The sequence below is a fragment of the Babylonia areolata genome, chromosome 33 (genome assembly GCF_041734735.1).
Source record: "Babylonia areolata isolate BAREFJ2019XMU chromosome 33, ASM4173473v1, whole genome shotgun sequence".
Classification (NCBI taxonomy): Eukaryota; Metazoa; Mollusca; class Gastropoda; order Neogastropoda; family Buccinidae; genus Babylonia; species Babylonia areolata.
The window spans coordinates 7,473,982-7,498,812 of record NC_134908.1 but is presented as its reverse complement, the minus strand read 5'-3'; the positions used below and the strand labels follow the sequence as shown (position 1 = coordinate 7,498,812).

The 24,831-nt window shown below is 44.6% G+C and overlaps 1 protein-coding gene across 1 annotated transcript in view; it reads left to right on the top strand.

Moving 5' to 3' along the window:
• Nucleotides 1–2,062: 2,062 nt before the first annotated feature.
• LOC143276900 (uncharacterized) overlaps nucleotides 2,063–24,831 on the top strand; it is a 43,151-nt gene continuing 20,382 nt past the window's right edge. The window contains exon 1 of the mRNA XM_076581559.1: nucleotides 2,063–2,178. Within this exon, the coding sequence (XP_076437674.1) occupies nucleotides 2,106–2,178 (73 nt within the window). The 5' untranslated portion in view covers nucleotides 2,063–2,105. The remainder of the gene's footprint in view (nucleotides 2,179–24,831) is intronic.

The window sequence follows — 24,831 nt, the reverse complement described above, 5'->3', positions numbered from 1 at the left end:
TCTCGTACGCCCGCACCTGGAGTATTGCTCATCAGTCTGGAGCCCGTACAAAGAAGGTCAAAAGAACAAGATTGAAATGGTGCAAAGAAGAGCAGCACGTTATGTACACAACGACTATGGGCGGACCAGCAGCGTAACACCCATGCTGCAAGAACTAGGATGGGAATCCCTCGAATCACGGCGGAACAGACAAAGGCTGACCCCGATGTATAAAATGGTCAATGGCATTGTAGACATCCCTCCAGACAAATTTCTCAAGAAAGGATCCAGCAAAACAAGATCAAATCATCGACACAAATTTGTCCATCTTAGCACCTCCTCTAACTCTTATAAATACAGTTTTTTTCCCCATCAACCATCCCCGTCTGGAACTCCCTGCCTGCAACAGCAGCAGAGGCTCCCTCCTTGGTAGCTTTCAAGAGGGAGCTGAACAAGATCACAGTTTAGTCCCCCCCCCCCCCCCCCCTTTTTTTTTTCTTTTTTTTCCCCCTCTGGAGGGACGCTGTGAGTGACGGTGGGAGGGAATATGTATACATGTTCTTTCTCATTGTCACCCCCTCCGGTAGGAAGATAGGTCTACTTAGGTTATGACTAGGTTTTTACGCCTCTGCGCACACAGGTCATTAATAGTCAGTAATGACGGCTGACCTTCCAATTTGAAGATTGAAGATTATTATCCACGGCCCGCCGCCGCCGTGACTGTCAACACCTGCTTTATGGCGGGAAAAGTGCCGGCACTGACCCGCGTAGCCTGTACAGTATGACAGAGCCCCACCACCAACACAACTTCAGCCCAAATAATATCTGAGACTAAGGAGGCATGCCTGCCGCCCGGCCGCCAAAACTTAAGGCGCGTGTTTTAGAGATCCCACAAGAGTGACTGACTATCAACACCTGCTTTTTTTTTGCTCTTTTTTTTTTTTTTTTTTTTTGCTTTTTTTTCCCCCGAGAAAAGTGAACCGGCGAATATGACAGAGCGCCACCACTAATACTGACGACTTCATTCATATATCTGCGGAGAGGAAACATGCCTGCCCGTAAATTGACGCCGGCGTGTTTTAGAGATCCCACAAGAGAAAAACTGATGAGACTGGTAGTGGTTGGAACTGATTAGATCTGACCGTGCAAAACTACTTTGAAGAAGTGGAATCCACATTTCTTACCCTCCGACAGATGAACTGTGGGACTCAGTGACAGAGTGAAGTGCACACGCCTTGTACATTTCAGGGGGGAAATGCTGAATGTTGAAGAATCATAATAATAACTTGAAGAAGAAACTCTGAGTCTTTTAAGAAGAACAAGAAGATTAAAAAAAAAGAAAAAAGAAAAAAAGAGTAGAAGCAGAACAAGAAGAAGGAGATTGGGAAGAAGAACTACACTGAAACAACAGCAACATCATGACAACAATCTCGCCATCCACACAAAAAATATTCACGTCAGTAGTATGGGTTAGAGAAACAGCAGACCTAGACTACGATTTCAGACCACGATTATTATGAAAAACTGAGATGATGATATCTTAACTTAGATAGAATTCGGTGGACCTGTCGCCGCGGACGAACTGAGAAGTCAACTGAAGAAGACTGAAATACTGACAAGAACAACAAGTGAAGAACAAGAAGACTGAAGAGCAAGAAGAACCAGACTCGAAGAACATCATCAGTAGTCATGTCAACAACAACAACAACATCAACAAGAACAAGAACTGTTCGGTAAGTTTTGTTTGTTTGTTTTCTGAACCACTCTGTTAATTAATCTTTTCATCTTCATTTCTTCCATTACATGTTTTTGGGGCTTTTTTCCCAGTCAGCTTGTAAACTGAGTATCAAGTCACACACACACACACACACACACACACACACACACACACACACACACACACATCTATATATATATATAGGTTATTTTACGCTCATTGAATACCAGAGATGGTCACAGTACCGAGACGAGTGACTGCAGAGACGGCTGTGTGCCTAATGCCTCGATGGTTTTAGGGCTGCTGTTTGTATAATTTCCTAGACGCGCAGTGCTCATGCGCAAACCCAGTTCTACCTTGACGCACAGTAAAAGGCGGGCGGAACGAGGTATACGGTCAGCACGACAAGATGGTTGTCTGTCCATTTTTCATGTCTGGCAGTTGTAAATACGGTGATAGATGCTACAATGAACATCCTAGAGGTAGGTGAATTTCGTGCCTCTGTCTTGTCTTACTCTCTGGATCTGGGGCAGAACCACTGAATGTTCGCCTGACTGTTCTCGAGCACCGAGTATTGGGCATCGGTAAGGGTTGAGCACCTTTTGTAGCTCCATTCCCTGCACCTATGGCACTCAGTTGCAGGCTCTTTCTCATGAATTGGATTTTCGCATGTAATGCATAAAAAATAATGTCTTGACACCATTTCCTTTTCTTCTTGTTTGGCACCTGCGGCCACTTTTTTCGAGTTGGATCCCCTTCGGTTTACTCCTGACATCGCGAGTAGTATGAAAATAGCGACATAGTCATAGTGTCGACTGCTAGGTATAAATAGCGATGTACGTAACGTAGTGTCTGTCGTGTTGTGTGCTGTTTGTTGGTTTATCAGGTTTTAACAGTAAATCTCACAAGCATAATAGGCTAAACACACGGAGGACGCCATTCCAGATTCCAGGCTCAAGTGATTATTACCAGAATCTCTCAAATACATCACGAACATGCATTATGCCACAGTGTCGACTGCTACGGGTGAGCGATATAGTTTGTAACCAAAGCTAGCGCTAGCGCGGTAATGTTCATCTTTAGAATACTAAACTCAGGGGGGCTGTTTAGACAAAAACAAAGGGTGTTAAAGGCTCACCTCATGCGCTGAGTTGAATGGAACCCTCAGCTAAGCTCTAGGACCACTCCTTTCCCATGAAACTGCGACAAATACACAGTAAGCTGAGTACTCCTTCCCCACCTGCACGCCATTTTGACTGCTGATCACGTGGGTGAACGGCAGTCAAAATGGCTTGCAGGTGGTTGCTCTGGCTGTGATCGGCTGAGCTTACTGTGTATAAAATTGTCGCAGTTTCATGGGAAAGTAGTGGTCGTACAGCTTAGCTGAGGGTTCCATTCAACTTAGCGCATCGAGGTGAGCCTAAGACACCCTTTGTTTTTCGTCTAAACAGCCCCCCTGAGTTTAGTATTCTAAAGTTGAACATTACCGCTTGCGCTTACCTATTTGTTAATTGAAAAGATGAATGAAATAAATTACAGAACTATGGAAGGATAAATATCTCCTTTCCACCTGTGTAACTTCAAGAGCAACTCCTGACTGGTCTAGAATGTTGAATGGGACAACCACCCTCACAGGCTGGGGGACTTGCTTCTCAATCTGTCTGTAAAATTGAACAAATGATTACCTTACACAGGGATCGCGCTAGACTTTCAAAACGCGTGCAGCTTACGCAAAGTCGGCAAAAAAACGCGTAACTTAGAGTCAGAATTGCGTCAGACCTATGACACTAAATCAAAGGTTTACTCACCTATTTTCGCCGCTCACGTCGGCGCTGAAATTCACCGCAAGCCCTGACAATCAGTTCGTTGCACTGGCTCAATGCTGGACCTTCCATTGCAATGCGCAACAGCGTGTCCACATGCGCATCTGTCAGTCTTGATCAGTCAGCAGTTTTGATCATATTTTGCCAGCTGAAACCTCTCTCACAAGGAAAAGAGCTGACAGGGACTGTCAATGCAATGTTCGCCAGCACAGCAAAATCAGGATATGTTGCGTCATAATCCATGATGACAACTTTGCAGGCTTTCTCAAAACTGGGTTGTGTGCCTGTAGTGTGTACTTGAATTCAGGGAAATCGCGCAGCGCTCTGTCCCGTTCAATTAGTACAATGTCCCCTCCATCAGCGGCAAAACGATCAATCACTGTGTCCAGTGCATCTGTGGCATGCTGTTGCAGGTTGCGTGCTGATACATTCGAACATCAAAAATGGCTCCGAGGGCTGTTGGGATGTCCAGATCGGCTGTGGGGAACCGGTTATCCAAATTCTGAATCAAACTTTGCAGAAACGCCTCCCTCATGGTGGTGTATGATCTCACACACACTGCATCACAATGCAACAAATCCTGTCCTTTGTAGCTGTTGTGTACTCCAGTAAACTCCTGTTCCGTTGGTCCAACAGTGTGCAGAAAATCAGCTAGTCTCTGTCGTGTGCTTGCCACTCTTGGCTTGATGACAGACAGGTTGACGTTTTCCTCCTGGAAACACTTGTTTAGTCTGTCTATCACAGGCAGAATGTCCAGAAGCATGTGCATGGTCGCCACAAACCAGTAGGCCCTCAGCTGTCGTGCAATGCCTTCTGCAGCTGGGTTCTTACGTCCATCCTGTTCCAGCACAATCACCAGCACCTCCCAGTTGGCATACACACGTTCAAGGGCTTTGGTGAAACTCACCCATCGAACTGAACAAGGTTCTTTCAAACTCACGAAGTCTGAATCATCAAAAGCACGATGAAGTTCTCGCAGGCGTTCATAACGAAGAGCAGAATTCTTAAAATAAAAATGGACACTGTTCAAAACTTGGCGACAGTCTGCAACCTTTGGTGTGTCCTTAGCTGCATTGGAAGCCACCAGTGCCACACGGTGTGCAGCACAGTGCACGTGAACGAGATGAGGACAGATCTGTTGGAGACGTACACCAACACCACTGTTTTTCCCGAACATGACGCTTGCCCCGTCTGAACCTAGCCCTACCACTTTCACAGTGTCGATGCCCTTCTGGTTCAGAACTTGAGACACTTTATTGAACACAGTCTCCGCATCTCCAGCTGAAACAGTGTAGTTGCCACAAAAAGTAGTGTGTGCCTCCCCGTTCTTTGTGTAGCGCAGAAAAATGATCAGCTTTTTATTTACTGTTACATTTAGTGTCTCGTCAATGATGGCACCAACAAAAGGACGGTTGTGCACGTCAGACAGTGCCTGTGTTTCCATGGCTGTTGCGATGCAGTCTTGCATTTCTGACACTGCAGAGTGGTGGGAGTAGCAATCTCCCTCTAGCTGTGAACATCCATTTGCTTTCTGCAGTTCTAATAATGATGAAAACTTGACATTGGGTACCATTTCTTTTGCCAGCCAGTATGCAGATCTAATCATGGCAGTTTGTTTTGTCACACTCTCAGTAGCAGCCCTGTCTACCTGTTGTTTCATCAACTTTCGTGAAGCAACCAAACTCTCAGCTCTCACATGATCCTTTGTTTTTTGATGTCTCACAAGAGCAGACTTTTGCATGTCAGTACATCCTTTCGTGAAGGCATTGCTTTCACCAGCCTTGATGCACAAGTCACAAAACAATTGTCCCATATCAGCAGAAGAGTCCGACAGCCATGGAAAATCTCTTTTCCACAGAACATTCAATCTTTTGTGAACTTCCAACCGTGGCTTTTTAGCTGGTAAAGTGGTCGTTTCTGACGACGATGTTGAAGCCGACGATGTTGAAGTCGCAAGCTGCTCAGAAGCAGCAGCCGGAGATTGCTCTGGAGCAATAGTTTCACGACTAGATGAAAAAAACGATGACAACTTGAGCTGCATATTGAGTTGATTCCGTGACTGAGATACAGTGGAAAACAAAAAAATGCTACGGCCTAGGCTAGCCGAGTAACGTTCAGCAGTCAAACAAGGCTTAACTTTCCCGCTACAGGGTCACGCCCTGTAATGACGCCACTCTGTTCCAAAACTCGTCAGCTAAGCAGCGTTGTGTGCGCGGGTACTCTGTTAATTGGCTGTAGCTGTTAAGAGTCACGTAGGCATCTCGCAGTGCTCCGCATGCACAGACACTTTGTCTTGTACCATCTGATTCAGTATCGCAAACCTAGCTGCCAAGTCAGTCCTAAAGTTGCATTGGTACGGCTTGGAATAAAAGTTGTTTTGCGTAAGTGTTACGCGTGAGCGCTGTGAAAATGCGTCAGCAAAAATCAAAATGCATCAAATACGCGAAAAACATGCGTTAACGCGATCCCTGCTTACAGCCAAAGAGATATGGGAAATGATGAACAAGGACTCTATAAGTAAACCAATAAATGAATATTTAACTACATATACTTAACCGTGACCCACTAGTGCAGATTCTTTTTGCGCAGTGCCTCCATCTCAGATGGGGCTCACTGCGTTTTACTTTTACAATAAAATTTCAAAATTTAAGACGACACAGTCTCACATGACATTGGCTAAAAAGACGAAGTGACATAAAAATATGTAAATCATCACAGTTGCAAATCACAATGTCACAAATCACAGCAAAACAAAGCACATCACATTCATCATTGTCAGAAGTAAATATGATAGATCATAGAATGAAATAAAACACCACAGGGACAGGCATAACAACAACAAAAAAAATTTAAAAAAAGTAAAATATCACAAATGCGTACAAATCAACGCAAAGAGCACATCCATCAATAAAATCACAGCAAGCTTATGCAGATCGAAAAAAAGTCTTAGAAAAATACAGTTTGAAAAGATGTGTTTTGAGTGCTCACTTGAATGCAGGTGTTTGGTTGTAACAGAGGTGTGAGGGTAGTGAATTCCACTGTTTAGGTGCAACAAAAGAAAATGAAATTGAAAATGAGCAGTTTTAACATATTTCAAAGAAATGAATGAATCTGTGTGCTTATACTAGTTGCAGTAACATTCCAATTCTCAGTTGAATACCATGCATGTTCACTTTTGAGTATAAAATACCTTTCTTCTGAAAATGTAAATGTTGGAATGAAAGTTGTATGGAGGAAGGCTGTGTGTGCTGATGCACTGGTGTGCCAGCTGGAAAATACATTCATACGTGCTGTGAACCGCCGCCTCCTCCTGCATTCCCCAGATTGAAATCTTGAGGTTCAGCAATTGATCCAATGTTTGCACATGCTACTTTTTTTGTTTTGTTTAATCCAGCCTTGAGGATAGCCACATTACATCTTCTGGGACAAATATACATCCTTTCACTATCTTTATGGTTTTTTGGGGTTTTTTTTTTAATCCTCTTCAGCCCCCCTCCCCACCACCACCACCTTCTTTTAAATTTTCCCTGGGCTCTCCCCTGTGGTTTTGAAGCATGAAAAAAATTACCTGTGACTGTGAAAACACAGGGTCATAGTTCTGATTGCATCTCCACTTCTAATTGGCCTACAGAGATGGTTCACATGTCAAATTGTTTGTCTGCATCTTAGTTATCCAACTATCATGCATACAAAGTAATGTCATCTATTGTTTCTGACATGAATTGAAGTTCTCAGTACCCCACCCCACCCCTGCCACCAGTCACTCGCTCCAGCACTTGCCTTTCTTTCCCAAATACACTAACTTGATGTAACATTTCACTATTTCAGGAACCTTATCACTTGTTGTGAAAATAACAGTTGCTTATATCTGTCTGAAATATACCTATATATATGAAAAAGAAACTTATGCTGACTTCCACTCTCTGTATTTCGTGACAACTGCATCAAACTCTTTCACACACCGTGTTCTCCCATTGGTGCTGAACATGTCCACGTTCCAGGCCAAGACATTTTGAATCAGTTGGATCACAATCAATTGCATCTGGCCATTTGAATGCATTCCCGTCTCCCCAGCTGGTCATAAATGCTATTGTGGCTCTTGTTGGAGATAAATTTCAAGTACTTCTCCAATGTGAAATTTGTCATCGTAAAAAACGGCCACTTTTTCACCTCGCTGTGTGAAGTGTCCCGGCTGCATGTCCTTGATGCTGGTGTCAGTGGTATCTTGAGCAGTGTCCCTGTTGCTGGTGACAGACAATTCTCTGGTGCATGAAGACTGCCGAAGATTTTGCACAAAGCGTGACCTTTTGGATGGTGGTTCATCAGTGACTATGATCTCTTCCGCACTGTGGCCAGCTGGTCCATTCTGTTCAACACACTGACACAGAGAGTTGGTAAGTTCGTGGACAGTTTTTTTGTTTGTTTGTTTTGTTGGGTTTTTTTTTTTTTGCTATGAATCAGCAGTGGATCCTTTGCACCCAAAACAGTTTTGTGGTACTGGATCTGAAACGGCATCTTTTGGCATAGAGCGTTCTCAGTGCACTCGCATGTTTCCTGATCAGTGCAGTAGTCACCCACCCCCCCGCCCCTCACCCTCCACACCTCCCTTATCTTTTAGACTGCTGTTATGATGTCCATTCTCTGGTTTTGAAGTTGGTCTTTCTGAATCTTCTCTTCATTTTTTTTCTGGGTCCTTTCTCTTGCTTTCCTATTCTCTTCCTCTTCATTCTCTCGGTGGCATTTTCGGAGAGAAGTGGCAGCAGTCTTTGCCACATCAAGCAGCTAGCTGTTGTTGTTCCTCTGCAGACTTATGGGCCAACCATGATGCTGTTTCATTCCTCTTCTGCATGATAACTGAGGAGTGGTGGTGCAGTGAGCTGTGGCGTGGCTTGTTCACACTGAAGTCAAGGTCACCAAAGTTTGCTTCCCCGAACAGGTTGGTTAACCTGCAGTGAGCCACTCTGTGATGTTGCTCTTCAGTTGGTGGTGGCTGACTGTAAACCCCCCCCCCCATCCCCCTACCCCCACCCCTCTCCCCAGGGAGAAAGTCATCAAGCTGCCTCTTTATGACAGAGAGAAACTCTCTGCACATGATCTGTTGTAGCAGCTCTTTGAATGTTTCATTTTGCGTCAAACAAAGTGCAGTGTCCTGGACTGATGTTACTGGAGGCGTTTCCCCCCTAAAGAATGTCTCCAGTGTTGATGGAAGAGACTCGAGGACACCTTCCAGCACTGTTCTGTCTTGACTGATGTGTTTCAGGTGGCCAGACATAGTCTGTCCATGCTTGTACATGTCCAGATAATGGATGCTGCTGTTGATGAGCATCCAGAATGGCTCCAGCAACACAAACATACACAACAGCCAAAGCAGACACCGTCAGCATAATGTTGTCATCCTGCACATCTTCCAGAACACTGTGTTGCTTCAAGTTCAGAGTTTTGTCACTGAAATTAGTGGAAAAAAATCCACAATGTCCTGTCTGTGGTGGAGGATGGCAGCAGCGCTCTCGAACACGTTATTGAAACGGTTTGAGCGAAAGCTGCCAGGAGCGTCATTAACTAATCAAACTTGTACAGATTTGTCTGCATTCCAAGACATCTCATCAGGATACAGCATTGCAATGATGTGGACTTGCAGCAACTGAGCAAGAAAGGGAAAGTTTTATGACAAGTCCACTTTATTTCACCACAAAGTTCCTAGGGTTCTTTTTTCAGCTGTGGCGTTACAGCATTCTTGACCGCTGGCTCAAGAGCAAGACCAAGATTCATTGCTAAAGTTTTTGGTCGTGTGCCATGCTCTTCCATAAAAGAATTGACAAAATTTCTGCGTGGCTGCAGTGTTTGAAAGGGCTCCATTTTGTAGACCAGCTGCAAGTTCTTCTCATTACTCACTTGGTTTGCACTTCCTTCCTCCGGCAAAATTCGGGCAGCTGACTGCAATCTGGGCAGTACCAGTGACCTTTTGGTGTGCTTTTGATTCTCACACAGCTGGAGTGGAACCATTTGATCTGGCGTTTATCATTGTCACATGCAGTGAAGTGATTACGGGAATCAGTCCAAGGATCAGCCATCACTCTGATGATCTCTTTGAGCTTGACCCAGGCTGAGTTGCTGTGACCAGACATAGTAGGTTCCTGATGGGTGATAGGTGGATTTTCAGGAACCTCACGCAGGTATCTTGCTCCTTCACATCAGTTTCCTCCATCTGAAACCAAAAAGAAGAAAGAAAAAAAAGGGATAAGAAAGAACAAGAAATTGAAATCAACATGTTTTGATTAGATTTTGATTCTTTCTAATCATACTGCCATATATATTGTTTCTGTTTTATTTATTGTCATGGTAATCATATCTGAAAATACAAAATCATTATAGATGTAGCAGCTTTAATTTTTATCTATTATGCATGTGTATCAAAATTAAAAGTCTTACCTTTCCAATCAGAATGGCTTTTTCGCTCACTCTTCTATTGTTGAAAATTTGTGAAGTGAAGAAACTGAGTATAACACAAAATCAAACCACAGGCATATCATTGCATCTCCACTTCAAATTGACCAACAGAGATGGTTCACATATCAAAATGTTTGTCTGCATCTTAGTTATCCAACTATCATGAATACAAAGTAATGTCATGCATTGTTTCTGACATATGAATTGAATAGTTGTCAGTACCCCACCCCACCCCCGTCACCAGCCACTCTCTCCAGCACTTGCCTTTCTTTCCCAAATACACTAACTTGATGTAACATTTCACTATTTCAGGAACCTTATCACCTGTTATGAAAATAACAGTTGCTTATATCTGTCTGAAATATATCTATATATATATGAAAAAGAAACTTATGCTGACTTCCACTCTCTGTATTTCGCGACAACTGCATCAAATTCCTTCACACACCGTGTTCTCCCATTGGTGCTGAACATGTCCAAGTTCCAGGCGAAGACAAATTTTGTATCAGTTGGATCACAATCAATTGCATCTGGCCATTTGAATGCATTCCTTTCTCCCCAGCTGGTCATGAATGCTATTGTGGTTCTTGTTGGAGATAAATTTCAAGGACTTGAAACAGCCACTTCTCCTCGCTGTGTGAAGTGTCCGGGCTGCATGTCCTTGGTGCTGGTGTCAGTGGTATCTTAAGCAGTGTCCCTGTTGCTGGTGACTGACGATTCTCCAGTGCATGATGACTGCCCAAGATGTTGTGGCACAAAGCGTGACCTTTTGGATGGTGGTTCATCAGTGACTATGATCTCTTCCGCACTGTGGCCAGCTGGTCCATTCTGTTCAACACACTGACACAGAGAGTTGGTCAGTTCGTGGACAGTTTTTTTGTTTGTTTGGTTTTTTGTGTTTTTTTGTTGTTGCTATGAATCAGCAGTGGAGATCGTAAAAATCTCCACCCTTAACCCACCAGGCGCCGTCACCATGATTCGAACCCAGGACCCTCAGATTGAAAGTCCAACGCTTTAACCATTCGGCTATTGCGCCCGTCATCCTCCAGGTAAGATGACAGGTTACGGCACATGGCTTCAAGGGAGAGGTTACTCAGTTGAATCCTGTCATCAGTTACTGGTAAGAGGGTCTGCAGGTATCGGATTTGGGTTTTGACTGCATTCATTTTTTCTGTTTTTGAGTCAAACCTTTGGAGAAGAGCTTCAACATCAGCTGGCAAACGACAAGGGCCTCCAAGGTGCTGCAACCTCATCAGCTACTTTTTGTCTGATATGTAGCTTCCTCTGTTCTTTTTGTCGATTTTTCTCCTCCTCCATTTCCATGGCTTCTTGCAGTTGGGAAAGAACAAGAAGCTGCCGCTGCCGGTCTGCATGGCGCATCTGTGGGCCCAGCTTTCTGGACTGCTGCATCAGCTTTGACCTCTCTTCCGCTGACTTTGTGAACAACCAGTTGGACACTGGCCTGTTCCTCTTGGCCATGTTTGCAGTGGAGTGATGGTGAAGAGTGTCTCCTCTGTTCTTGAACATGGAGTAGTCCAGATCAGCGAAACAGGCTTCACCAAGGAGGTTAGCCAGCTGACAGTGCTGCATACGCTGTCTGGCTTCTTCTGTTGGGGGTCTGCCATACTTCCCGTCAGGGAGAAAATCACCAAGCTGGCGCTCAACCACTTGCACAAAGTGTTTAGCCACAGCTTTTAACACAGCAAGCAGGAGCGGCTTGTGATCTTCAGAGACATTTGCCACAGCCTGAAGAACAGAGTCAGCAGCCGGCATGTTTCGCAGTCTGACTCAAAGTCATCAGGGACATCACTGATCAATAGATCAGGATGTGCTGCAAGTTCCTGCAACATGCAAACACGAGTCATATTCAAGACAAGTGAGTTTTCAGGGAAAGCGATAGAAACTCAAGTAAAAAACAGAACCAAGCCTACACATTTTGGGGTGACTGATAAGGGAAACAAGAAAAGAGAAACACACACCTTCAAACAGTTGTGTATTGGCTGGATGAACTGGTGCTGGTCAAGGTTGTGTATGTTGCTGTTTACCAGGTTCCAAAAGGGACCAGTAATGTCAATAAACATGACAGCCAGTCAAAGTACCATGGTGTTCACAGCATCACACTTGGCATCAGCCTCAACAGAGGTCTGCTGTAAGTTGGAGGGGGGCCTGCGTATGAAAAACTGGATGATAACGTTCCTGAAAAGAGATAGATTTAACATGGTCACCAACATATGACAAATGGACTGAAAATAAATGTATCTGTTTATCAGATTGTACGTACCTGTGATGGATCAATCCTGCAGCTGCAGAGAACAAATTATTAAATCTGTTCCCACAGAAGCTTGTGATAGCACTTGGCTTGTTCATCATCTCAATGATTTCGTCCCAGTCCATATCCAGGTCACTCTCGGCATCAGTTGGTTGCAATTTTTTTTTTTTAAGTCTTCTGAAGTATATCCTTCGAAATCCGAATCTTCTTCATCACTGTTTCCAATAACAGAACGACAGAAATTGAGGCGAGCCATTTTTGTGACGTCGTTTCACTTGAAAACTTTAAAAATTTATATTTCCGAACCACTGCATGGATCAACACTAGGGTTTTTTTCAGCCGGAAGCGGAAGCTGTAGAAAAAACAGAAATCACGTTCTCGCAAGATGTCAGTTCTCGTGGTAAACATGGCAGCCCTCAAAAATCGCAGCTTGTATACTGGGCATCAGCGGGCGCCAAATGTAAAGGCACCATGATTTTTTCAAGGTGCCCGACAGGCACCGGATGTAAAAGAGGGTTAAGGCCAGAAACTCCCTCTTGTGGGCAGGGTAGTTGGTCTTTGACTTGTTGAGGCCCCGACTGGCATAGGTGATTACCTTGGGCCCCGTGTCCTGTTGTTGATACAGAACAGCACCGAGACCTGTACCACTTGCATCGCAATGTAACTGGTAGGGTCTCTGTGGGTCTGGAAACCCGAGAATAGGGGTTGAGGTCAACGCCTTGATGATAGACTCAAAGGCTGCCTGATGCCTACACTCCCAAAGATGGGAACGGTCTGAGGCCAGCCTGAGGTGGTTCTTCTTCCCTGCCTTCCTAGCCGTCTTGGTCGGGAGGTAGCCAGCTGTCAATTCATTCAAGGGCTTCACTATGGTGGCGAACTGTTTCACCTACCTCCTGTAGAAACCACAGAACCCTAGGAAGGACTTGACTTCTCTGACTGACTTGGGAACGGGCCAGGTGGTGAGGGCCTCAATATTTTCTGGGTCGGGTTTGACGCCCTCTCCAGAGATAGGAAATCCCAAGTGCTTGACCTGTTCCTGGTCTCCTTCTTTTGCCAAGTTTAGGGGGGTGTATTTGTTTGGAATTCATGTTTAAATAATTGTATATTCATCTCTCCCTTACCCACCCACCATGGGGTCCAACTTAGGGGCCAGGGTCAAGGGAACACCAGCTTGACCCCTTCCAGGTTTCGGGAGGGATATACGACCAACAGCTTAGCTCCAACGTGTTCCCCCCCGATCATGCCCAGCTCCCAGGGACAGAGAACCGAGCACTACGGGGGTTATCCTCGCTAGCCTCCAAACTGCCAGTCTTGACCCAGCCCACAAAGGGGTAGCTGATTGACACACACGGGCCAATGTGTGCCGCCTGTCTTAGGAGAGGTCCGAGCCAAAGGGATGTGTTGAGAGCAGCGTGCACTCTCAATCCCCAGGATCCCATTCCCCTCCATCACAGGTTGCGCCGCACGGCAAACACGGCGGGCCTGAAGAAAAAAGAATGTGGAAAAGAAGGCTTGATGGGGAGCTGAGGACAGAACAGAGCCGGTAAAAAGAAGAATAGAGAAACTTTGGAGTGGAAAGTTTGGCCTTAGTGGTCGGCGAGGCTCTAAGCACCATAATTTCATTTCGTTTCAAGTGCTTGACCTCCTTTACCCCAAAGATTCACTTATCAGGATCCAGCTTGAGACGATACTTCCGGAGCCTCTCCAGTACCCTCAGAGAACACTCCTCGAGTTCCTGTAACGTCTCCCCATGCACCAGGACGTTGTCAGGAACACGATGAGCTCTGACAGATTCATGTCATGGAAACCTTCTCCATCAGTCACTGAAAGGTACTGGGGGCATTCACCATTCCAAAGCTTAGCCTTTTGAACTCAAAGAGCCCAAGAGGAGTGATGAAAGCTGAAATCTTCTTGGCCCTATCTGTCAATGGTACCTGATAGTAGGCTTTTGACAGGTCCATAGAACTGAAATACTGCGATCCTGTCAATGTCCTGAACAAATCCTCAATCTTTGATACTGTGTAGCTATCCCTGATGGTCCTGGCATTAACAGCCCTGTAGTCTACACATAGCCTAAGCTACCCTGTTTTCTAACTAAAACTATAGGACTTGCAAAAGGGGAAGATGATGGCTTTATGATATTGGCATCTAGCAGCTCCTGTATATGGCGTCTAACATCCTCTAGATCCTGGGGAGGGATTGGTCTGGGGCGTGCACGTATGGCAGGACCAGGGGTCAACTCTATGTCATGCAACACGTCAGTTTTACCAATGTCAAAATCAGCCTGAGTAAAAACATCTGAGAAACTGACAAGTTTTTCTGTGAAAGAAGCTTTCGCTTCTGGATCAACATCATCACCAGACTTAAATTTGGACCTTAAACTACAACTGTCACTAGCATTGTCAGGGTCAGTCACTGAAGAAGAAGGGTTAACATCATTCATAGACCCACAGTCCTCTGACATCTGGATGATCTGCGCCACAGCATACTCTGCACGGATGAAGAATAGGTCGGCAATGATCTGCTTCCGTTTGATGTAGATCGGACTGTCACTGTTGTTCACCTCACCGTGAAACACGTGCTCCTTGACTGTTGGGATCTGCATGACGTTAGACACAGACATTACACAGCGGTTTCTTTGAAGACCTTGTTTCGTGATGTCCCTCCGTGGGCGCTGATGGACTTCTTAAAAGAAGTGAACATTTTTAACCAGATTTGAAGGTTTTAAACTATGGAAGTTTTTTTTTTAAACTTTGGAGTGGAAAGTTTGAAGTGGTGACTCGTTTTAATTGTTTATTTTTTTACCCTTGTAGTAGTTATTAACGCGGTGATAGCCTTGAGATGGCCTTAGTGGTCGGCGAGGCTCTAAGCACCATAATTTCATTTCATTTTACCCTCAGAGAACACTCCTCGAGTTCCTGTAACGTCTCCCCATGCACCAGGACGTCGTCAAGGAACACGATGAGCTCTGACAGATTCATGTCATGGAAACACTTCTCCATCAGTCACTGAAAGGTACTGGGGGCATTCACCATTCCAAAGCTTAGCCTTTCGAACTCAAAGAGCACAAGAGGAGTGATAAAAGCTGAGATCTTCTTGGCCCTATCTGTCAGTGGTACCTGACAGTAGGCTTTTGACAGGTCCATAGAACTGAAATACTGCAATCCTGTCAATGTCCTGAGCAAATCCTCAATCTTTGGTACTGTGTAGCTATCCCTGATGGTCCTGGCATTAACAGCCCTGTAGTCTACACATAGCCTAAGCTGCCCTGTTCTCTAACTAAAACTATAGGACTTGCAAAAGGGGAAGATGATGGCTTTATGATATTGGCATCTAGCAGCTCCTGTATATGGCGTCTAACATCCTCTAGATCCTGGGGAGGGATTGGTCTGGGGCGTGCACGTATGGCAGGACCAGGGGTCAACTCTATGTCATGCAACACGTCAGTTTTACCAATGTCAAAATCAGCCTGAGTAAAAACATCTGAGAAACTGACAAGTTTTTCTGTGAAAGAAGCTTTCGCTTCTGGATCAACATCATCACCAAACTTAAATTTGGACCTTAAACTACAACTGTCACTAGCATTGTCAGGGTCAGTCACTGAAGAAGAAGGGTTAACATCATTCATAGACCCACAGTCCTCTGACATCTGCTGGATGATCTGCGCCACAGCATACTCTGCATGGATGAAGAATAGGTCGGCAATGACCTGCTTCCGTTCGATGTAGATCGGACTGTCACTGTTGTTCACCTCACCGTGAAACACGTGCTCCTTGACTGTTGGGATCTGCATGACGTTAGACACAGACATTACACGGCGGTTTTTTCTGAAGACTTTGTTTCGTGATGTCCCTCCGTCGACACTGATGGATTTCTTAAAAGAAGTGAGCATTTTTAACCAGATTTGAAGGTTTTAAAACTGTGGAAGTTTTTTTTTTTAACTTTGGAGTGGAAAGTTTGAAGTGGTGACTCGTTTTAATTGTTTATTTTTTTACCCTTGTAGTAGTTATTAACGCGGTGATAGCCTTGAGATGGCCTTAGTGGTCGGCGAGGCTCTAAGCACCATAATTTCATTTCATTTTACCCTCAGAGAACACTCCTCGAGTTCCTGTAACGTCTCCCCATGCACCAGGACGTCGTCAAGGAACACGATGAGCTCTGACAGATTCATGTCATGGAAACACTTCTCCATCAGTCACTGAAAGGTACTGGGGGCATTCACCATTCCAAAGCTTAGCCTTTTGAACTCAAAGAGCCCAAGAGGAGTGATGAAAGCTGAAATCTTCTTGGCCCTATCTGTCAATGGTACCTGATAGTAGGCTTTTGACAGGTCCATAGAACTGAAATACTGCGATCCTGTCAATGTCCTGAACAAATCCTCAATCTTTGATACTGTGTAGCTAATTCGTTTTAATTGTGGTTTTTTTTTTTTATCCTTGTAGTAGTTATTAACGCGGCGATAGCCTTGAGATGGCCTTAGTGGTCGGCAAGGCTCTAAGCACCATAATTTCATTTCATTTCATTTCACTGAAGAAGAAGGGTTAACATCATTCATAGACCCACACTCCTCTGACATCTGCTGGATGATCTGCGCCACAGCATACTCTGCATGGATGAAGAATAGGTCGGCAATGACCTGCTTAGGTTTGATGTAGATCGGACTGTCACTGTTGTTCACCACAGTGTTTTTCACCCTGGGTAAGGTGTGTGTTGGTGCCTTTGACGGCAGGACTGAGAGACCATCTGGTAGGGTGTCGACAGTGGGCTCCTGGACCAAGACAGCATCCCTGGTGGTGACCAGGCCTGGTCGTGTCATCCCTCGGAGGTCCACTGCCGAATGTGGTGGTATGGAGATGGGTCGCCCTACCAGTCTGGGCCCGTATTCATGGCCCGGTCTACCCATGGGCAAAGTTGCCCACGGGAGGTAAACTGCCCATGGGTAGCGCTACCCTGGGATTCATGATGAAAATTACCGCCTGCCACTCCTCCCTAACCGTGGGCAGATTTACTGCTCCTCCCCCCCGTGGGCAACTTTGCCCTGTCATGGTTAAAAATGGCGGACCCGGGTTGGTTGTTGTTGCTTGAGAGGAGAAATAGGCGTGCTTTGCGGAGGAACAGAGTGTTCAGAGATAGAATTAACCCTCTGGATAAATTTGATGACGTGGAAATTTATTCAAAATATCGTTTTCGGCGAGCAGACATTTTACAAATTGTGGACGATGTCGAAAACGACCTTCATCATCCCAATCGACTGGGATGTCTGCCGCCTTCTCTACAAGTGTGTTTGACACTACGTTTTTACGCCAGTGGCAGCTTTCAAGACGAGTGTGCTGAACTGTTTAATGTCAGCCAACAGAGATGTTGACTCAGCGTTGTGGAAGAAAATGACCTCACCAACATCATCTGAAATATTATCAACATGCATAACCATTGTTGAAACTGTTAATGAAAGTGAAACACACACACGCATCCCATCCTCAGTACCAAGAACTTCTTGGCTCTTGTCAATGAACACATAGTAACGCATATAGCTAAATTTAACACTAGTGTTAGTGTAAAAACTTGTTAATCAGACTTACAATTACACACTAAAAATAAACCAGCCAAATTTTCGGAGCAATTATTGTTACATAATTATTACATTAGTCAATAGAATGCACCATATGCTTCCTTGCTTGTGGAAAATGACTTTTCCTTGCCTCTCCTTGTTATACAGCAATCAGTTCTGTAGATTTTTCAGTGCAATGTGACATCTTTTTGTTTACACACATACGGAGATGAACACACAATGTGCCGCCTCATTCCCATCGTAACTGTATCTCCTTTTTATAAAGGGAGAATTGTAATAAAGTGAAAGTGGCTGCCTCACTGCAAATATTAATTTGAAACTAATGATACTAGTAATATGAAATTAATACAACGTTTAATAACTATTACATGGACTCAATGTAATAAAGCCTTGAGCATTGGCACTCAGTCATTAAATGAATAACTAGTATAAAATGTAAGAAATATGTTAAACATGCAGGGCCACATAAAAAGTGTTTGTGGTTAAGGTAAAATGTGTGGTTTTGTCATGCTAAATTTTTGCCTTTGTTTCCGTGCTTCATTAGGGCTCAAAGGGCAACAGGCGCCTTATAAACTATATATAAAAGTATATACCGAGAGAGAAGCACACACACATTAACAATGTTGGAAAACGAAAGCCATCGTGAACCTCCTCATATAAAGTTCATCTACATACACACACAAGAAAAAAAATTAATCACACCAACACACTTGGACTGACGCGCGCACACACACACACACACATTCTCAAACACACACACACACACACACACACACACACACACACACACACACATTTCAGATTATACATAATTTGCACAATTGACTAAACATGAATTAAATAACTGAAAGAAAACATAACAGGATAAGGACAGTGTAGGTAGCTCCCCATCTCTAACTCTAATCCAAATTTTGGGGGAAAGCCCTTCGGTTTCTTCGCAAACCATTGCTAGTATCTAGACTCTAGCACAAATACTTGTAATGAAACAAATTCAGATTCTCATTCTCATTCTGCGATTCCACTCTGAATGTAAGTTGACTGCTGGCAACTAAATCGATATCAAATTTCAAGAGCATACATTGATTAAAACTGTACTCAACACACACACACCCAGTGACACTCATGCCACGCACAAAACTTAAACTAAGTTGAAAACTTTAACTTGTAATTAAGCACGCGCAAATATTAAATAAACATGACATGGGCCACTTACTTTTATTGAGTCCGTCAATCAAATGGGAATCCTTCCCAATAATCATCTCGATGAGATGATCGTAGGTGTCTGGGAGTACTGCTCCTGCTCCAGTTTGATTTCTTTGCTGTTGACGCTTTCGATATTTTTTTTTAACCCGTGAAATTTCTCACGCACCTCTTTTGTGGTTCGACCATGGAAACTGATCGACGCCTCGCTGACACTGCTCGCGATCGCTTCCCACGCTTCGGCTTTCTTTTATGCCGTAATGTCCGGAGAAAGCGATGAAATAATTACGCGTTTATTTTCGAGGATTTTCTCTAGCAGTGCCATAGTTTCCTCGTGGGTCCAATTTCCTTTCCTATTCTTCTCTCCACTCGACTCGTTCAGTGATGCTTTGGTCAGCATTTTCGCTTTCGACAGGAAGAGATTGCAATTAGTTCAGCGCGCATGCCCATAGTTCAGCGCGCTTGCCCACAAGGGGGAATCCCTCGCAGTTTAAAAATAGGTGATGGGTAGCTGCCCTTGGGTTGCAAATTGTGTTGTGAATACCACGTTGACTTTGCCGACAGACCTGTGGCTTACCCATGGGTCCCTACCCAGCCGTGGGCAAGTTGCCCATGGGCAAATTGTCTTGTCCCGTGAATACTGCCCCAGGAGTCAACTCTATGTCATGCAACACATCAGTTTTACCAATGTCAAAATCAGCCTGAGTAAAAACATCTGAGAAACTGACATGTTTTTCTGTGAAGGAAGCTTTCGCTTCTGGATCAACATCATCACCAAACTTAAATTTGGATCTTAAACTACAACTGTCACTAGCATTGTCAGGGTCAGTCACTGAAGAAGAAGGGTTAACATCATTCATAGACCCACAGTCCTCTGACATCTGCTGGATGATCTGCGCCACAGCATACTCTGCACGGATGAAGAATAGTTCGGCAATGACCTGCTTCCGTTTGATGTGGATCGGACTGTCACTGTTGTTCACCAGTGTTTTTCACCCTGGGTAAGGCGGATGTTGGTGCCTTTGACGGCAGGACTGAGACCATCTGGTAGGGTGTCGACAGTGGGCTCCTGGACCAAGACAGCATCCCTGGTGGTGACCAGGCCTGGTCGTGTCATCCCTCGGAGGTCCACTGCCGAATGTGGTGGTATGGAGATGGGTCGCCCTACCAGTCTGACGGGAGTGAGATGCCCATCCTTGTTACCAACAGCCTCAGTGGATGGCGGCTGGGCGATGACTGTAATCTGGTCAGATTTGAAGGTTTTAAATTATGGATGGTTTTTAAACTTTGAGTGGAAAGTTTGAAGCGGTGACTTTTTTTTTTGGAGGGGGGGGGTCTTTTTTTTTTAACCCCTGAGTAGGTATTAACGTGGTGATAGCCTTGAGATGGCCTTAGTAGTCGGGGAGGCTCTAAGCACCATAATTTCATTTCATTTGACGTTAGACACAGACATTACACAGCAGTTTTTCTGAAGCCTTTGTTTCGTGATGTCCCTCCGTGGACACTGATGGATTTCTTAAAAGAAGTGAGCATTTTTAACCAGATTTGAAGGTTTTAAAACTGTGGAATTTTTTTTTTTTAAACTTTGGAGTGGAAAGTTTGAAGTGGTGACTCGTTTTAATTGTTTTTTTTTTACCCTTGTAGTAGTTATTAACGCGGCGATAGCCTTGAGATGGCCTTAGTGGTCAGCGAGGCTCTAAGCACCATAATTTCATTTCAGACCCACAGTCCTCTGACATCTGCTGGATGATCTGCGCCACAGCATACTCTGCATGGATGAAGAATAGGTCGGCAATGACCTGCTTAGGTTTGATGTGGATCGGACTGTCACTGTTGTTCACCACAGTGTTTTTCACCCTGGGTAAGGCGGGTGTTGGTGCCTTTGACGGCAGGACTGAGAGACCATCTGGTAGGGTGTCGACAGTGGGCTCCTGGACCAAGACAGCATCCCTGGTGGTGACCAGGCCTGGTCGTGTCATCCCTCGGAGGTCCACTGCCGAATGTGGTGGTATGGAGATGGGACGCCCTACCAGTCTGGGCCCGTATTCATGGCCCGGTCTACCCATGGGCAAAGTTGCCCACGGGAGGTAAACTGCCCATGGGTAGCGCTACCCTGGGATTCATGATGAAAATTACCGCCCGCCACTCCTCCCTAACCGTGGGCAGATTTACTGCTCCTCCCCCCCGTGGGCAACTTTGCCCTGTCATGGTTAAAAATGGCGGACCCGGGTTTGTTGTTGTTGCTTGAGAGGAGAAATAGGCGTGCTTTGCGGAGGAACAGAGTGTTCAGAGATAGAATTAACCCTCTGGATAAATTTGATGACGTGGAAATTTATTCAAAATATCGTTTTCGGCGAGCAGACATTTTACAAATTGTGGACGATGTCGAAAACGACCTTCATCATCCCAATCGACTGGGATGTCTGCCGCCTTCTCTACAAGTGTGTTTGACACTACGTTTTTACGCCAGTGGCAGCTTTCAAGACGAGTGTGCTGAACTGTTTAATGTCAGCCAACAGAGATGTTGACTCAGCGTTGTGGAAGAAAATGACCTCACCAACATCATCTGAAATATTATCAACATGCATAACCATTGTTGAAACTGTTAATGAAAGTGAAACACACACACGCATCCCATCCTCAGTACCAAGAACTTCTTGGCTCTTGTCAATGAACACATAGTAACGCATATAGCTAAATTTAACACTAGTGTTAGTGTAAAAACTTGTTAATCAGACTTACAATTACACACTAAAAATAAACCAGCCAAATTTTCGGAGCAATTATTGTTACATAATTATTACATTAGTCAATAGAATGCACCATATGCTTCCTTGCTTGTGGAAAATGACTTTTCCTTGCCTCTCCTTGTTATACAGCAATCAGTTCTGTAGATTTTTCAGTGCAATGTGACATCTTTTTGTTTACACACATACGGAGATGAACACACAATGTGCCGCCTCATTCCCATCGTAACTGTATCTCCTTTTTATAAAGGGAGAATTGTAATAAAGTGAAAGTGGCTGCCTCACTGCAAATATTAATTTGAAACTAATGATACTAGTAATATGAAATTAATACAACGTTTAATAACTATTACATGAACTCAATGTAATAAAGCCTTGAGCATTGGCACTCAGTCATTAAATGAATAACTAGTATAAAATGTAAGAAATATGTTAAACATGCAGGGCCACATAAAAAGTGTTTGTGGTTAAGGTAAAATGTGTGGTTTTGTCATGCTAAATTTTTGCCTTTGTTTCCGTGCTTCATTAGGGCTCAAAGGGCAACAGGCGCCTTATAAACTATATATAAAAGTATATACCGAGAGAGAAGCACACACACATTAACAATGTTGGAAAACGAAAGCCATCATGAACCTCCTCATATAAAGTTCATCTACATACACACACAAGAAAAAAATTAATCACACCAACACACTTGGACTGATGCGCACACACACACACACACACACATTCTCAAACACACACACACACACACACACACACACACACACACACACATTTCAGATTATACATAATTTGCACAATTGACTAAACATGAATTAAATAACTGAAAGAAAACATAACAGGATAAGGACAGTGTAGGTAGCTCCCCATCTCTAACTCTAATCCAAATTTTGGGGGAAAGCCCTTCGGTTTCTTCGCAAACCATTGCTAGCATCTAGACTCTAGCACAAATACTTGTAATGAAACAAATTCAGATTCTCATTCTCATTCTGCGATTCCACTCTGAATGTAAGTCGACTGCTGGCAACTAAATCGATATCAAATTTCAAGAGCATACATTGATTAAAACTGTACTCAACACACACACACCCAGTGACACTCATGCCACGCACAAAACTTAAACTAAGTTGAAAACTTTAACTTGTAATTAAGCACGCGCAAATATTAAATAAACATAACATGGGCCACTTACTTTTTTTGAGTCCGTCAATCAAATGGGAATCCTTCCCAATAATCATCTTGATGAGATGATCGTAGGTGTCTGGGGGTACTGCTCCTGCTCCAGTTTGATTTCTTTGCTGTTGACGCTTTCGATATTTTTTTTTAAACCCGTGAAATTTCTCACGCACCTCTTTTGTGGATCGACCATGGAAACTGATCGACGCCTCGCTGACACTGCTCGCGATCGCTTCCCACGCTTCGGCTTTCTTTTTTGCCGTAATGTCCAGAGAAAGCGATGAAATAATTACGCGTTTATTTTCGAGGATTTTCTCTAGCAGTGCCATAGTTTCCTCGTGGGTCCAATTTCCTTTCCTATTCTTCTCTCCACTCGACTCGTTCAGTGATGCTTTGGTCGACATTTTCGCCTTCGACAGGAAGAGATTGCAATTAGTTCAGCGCGCATGCCCATAGTTCAGCGCGCTTGCCCACAAGGGGGAATCCCTCGCAGTTTAAAAATAGGTGATGGGTAGCTGCCCTTGGGTTGCAAATTGTGTTGTGAATACCACGTTGACTTTGCCCACGGACCTGTGGCTTACCCATGGGTCCCTACCCAGCCGTGGGCAAGTTGCCCATGGGCAAATTGTCTTGTCCCATGAATACTGCCCCAGGAGTCAACTCTATGTCATGCAACACATCAGTTTTACCAATGTCAAAATCAGCCTGAGTAAAAACATCTGAGAAACTGACAAGTTTTTCTGTGAAAGAAGCTTTCGCTTCTGGATCAACATCATCACCAAACTTAAATTTGGATCTTAAACTACAACTGTCACTAGCATTGTCAGGGTCAGTCACTGAAGAAGAAGGGTTAACATCATTCATAGACCCACAGTCCTCTGACATCTGCTGGATGATCTGCGCCACAGCATACTCTGCACAGATGAAGAATAGTTCGGCAATGACCTGCTTCCGTTTGATGTGGATCGGACTGTCACTGTTGTTCACCAGTGTTTTTCACCCTGGGTAAGGCGGATGTTGGTGCCTTTGACGCCAGGACTGAGAGACCATCTGGTAGGGTGTCGACAGTGGGCTCCTGGACCAAGACAGCATCCCTGGTGGTGACCAGGCCTGGTCGTGTCATCCCTCGGAGGTCCACTGCCGAATGTGGTGGTATGGAGATGGGTCGCCCTACCAGTCTGACGGGAGCGAGACGCCCATCCTTGTTACCAACAGCCTCAGTGGATGGCGGCTGGGCGATGACTGTGATCTGGTCAGATTTGAAGGTTTTAGATTATGGATGGTTTTTAAACTTTGAGTGGAAAGTTTGAAGCGGTGACTTTTTTTGGGGGGGGGGGGGGGGGGGGTCTTTTTTTTTTTTAACCCCTGAGTAGGTATTAACGTGGTGATAGCCTTGAGATGGCCTTAGTAGTCAGGGAGGCTCTAAGTACCATAATTTCATTTCATTTGACGTTTGACACAGACATTACACGGCAGTTTTTTCTGAAGACTTTGTTTCATGATGTCCCTCCGTGGACACTGATGGACTTCTTAAAAGAAGTGAACATTTTTAACCAGATTTGAAGGTTTTAAAACTGTGGAAGTTTTTTTTTTTTAACTTTGGAGTGGAAAGTTTGAAGTGGTGACTCGTTTTAATTGTTGTTGTTTTTTTACCCTTGTAGTAGTTATTAACGCGGCGATAGCCTTGAGATGGCCTTAGTGGTCGGCGAGGCTCTAAGCACCATAATTTCATTCCCTCCCGTGGGGAGACTGGGGTGGCTTGGTCCGGGGTGGGCAAAGTGGAGGTCCCCCCCCGGAACCAAATGTTTTTCTCCCCCAGGAGGAGGTGGGGGAGGGGGGTCGACCGAGAAGGGAGGAGGGGGAACAGCACTGGGGCCCCTGAGGGCCGTCTCCGTGTGGGG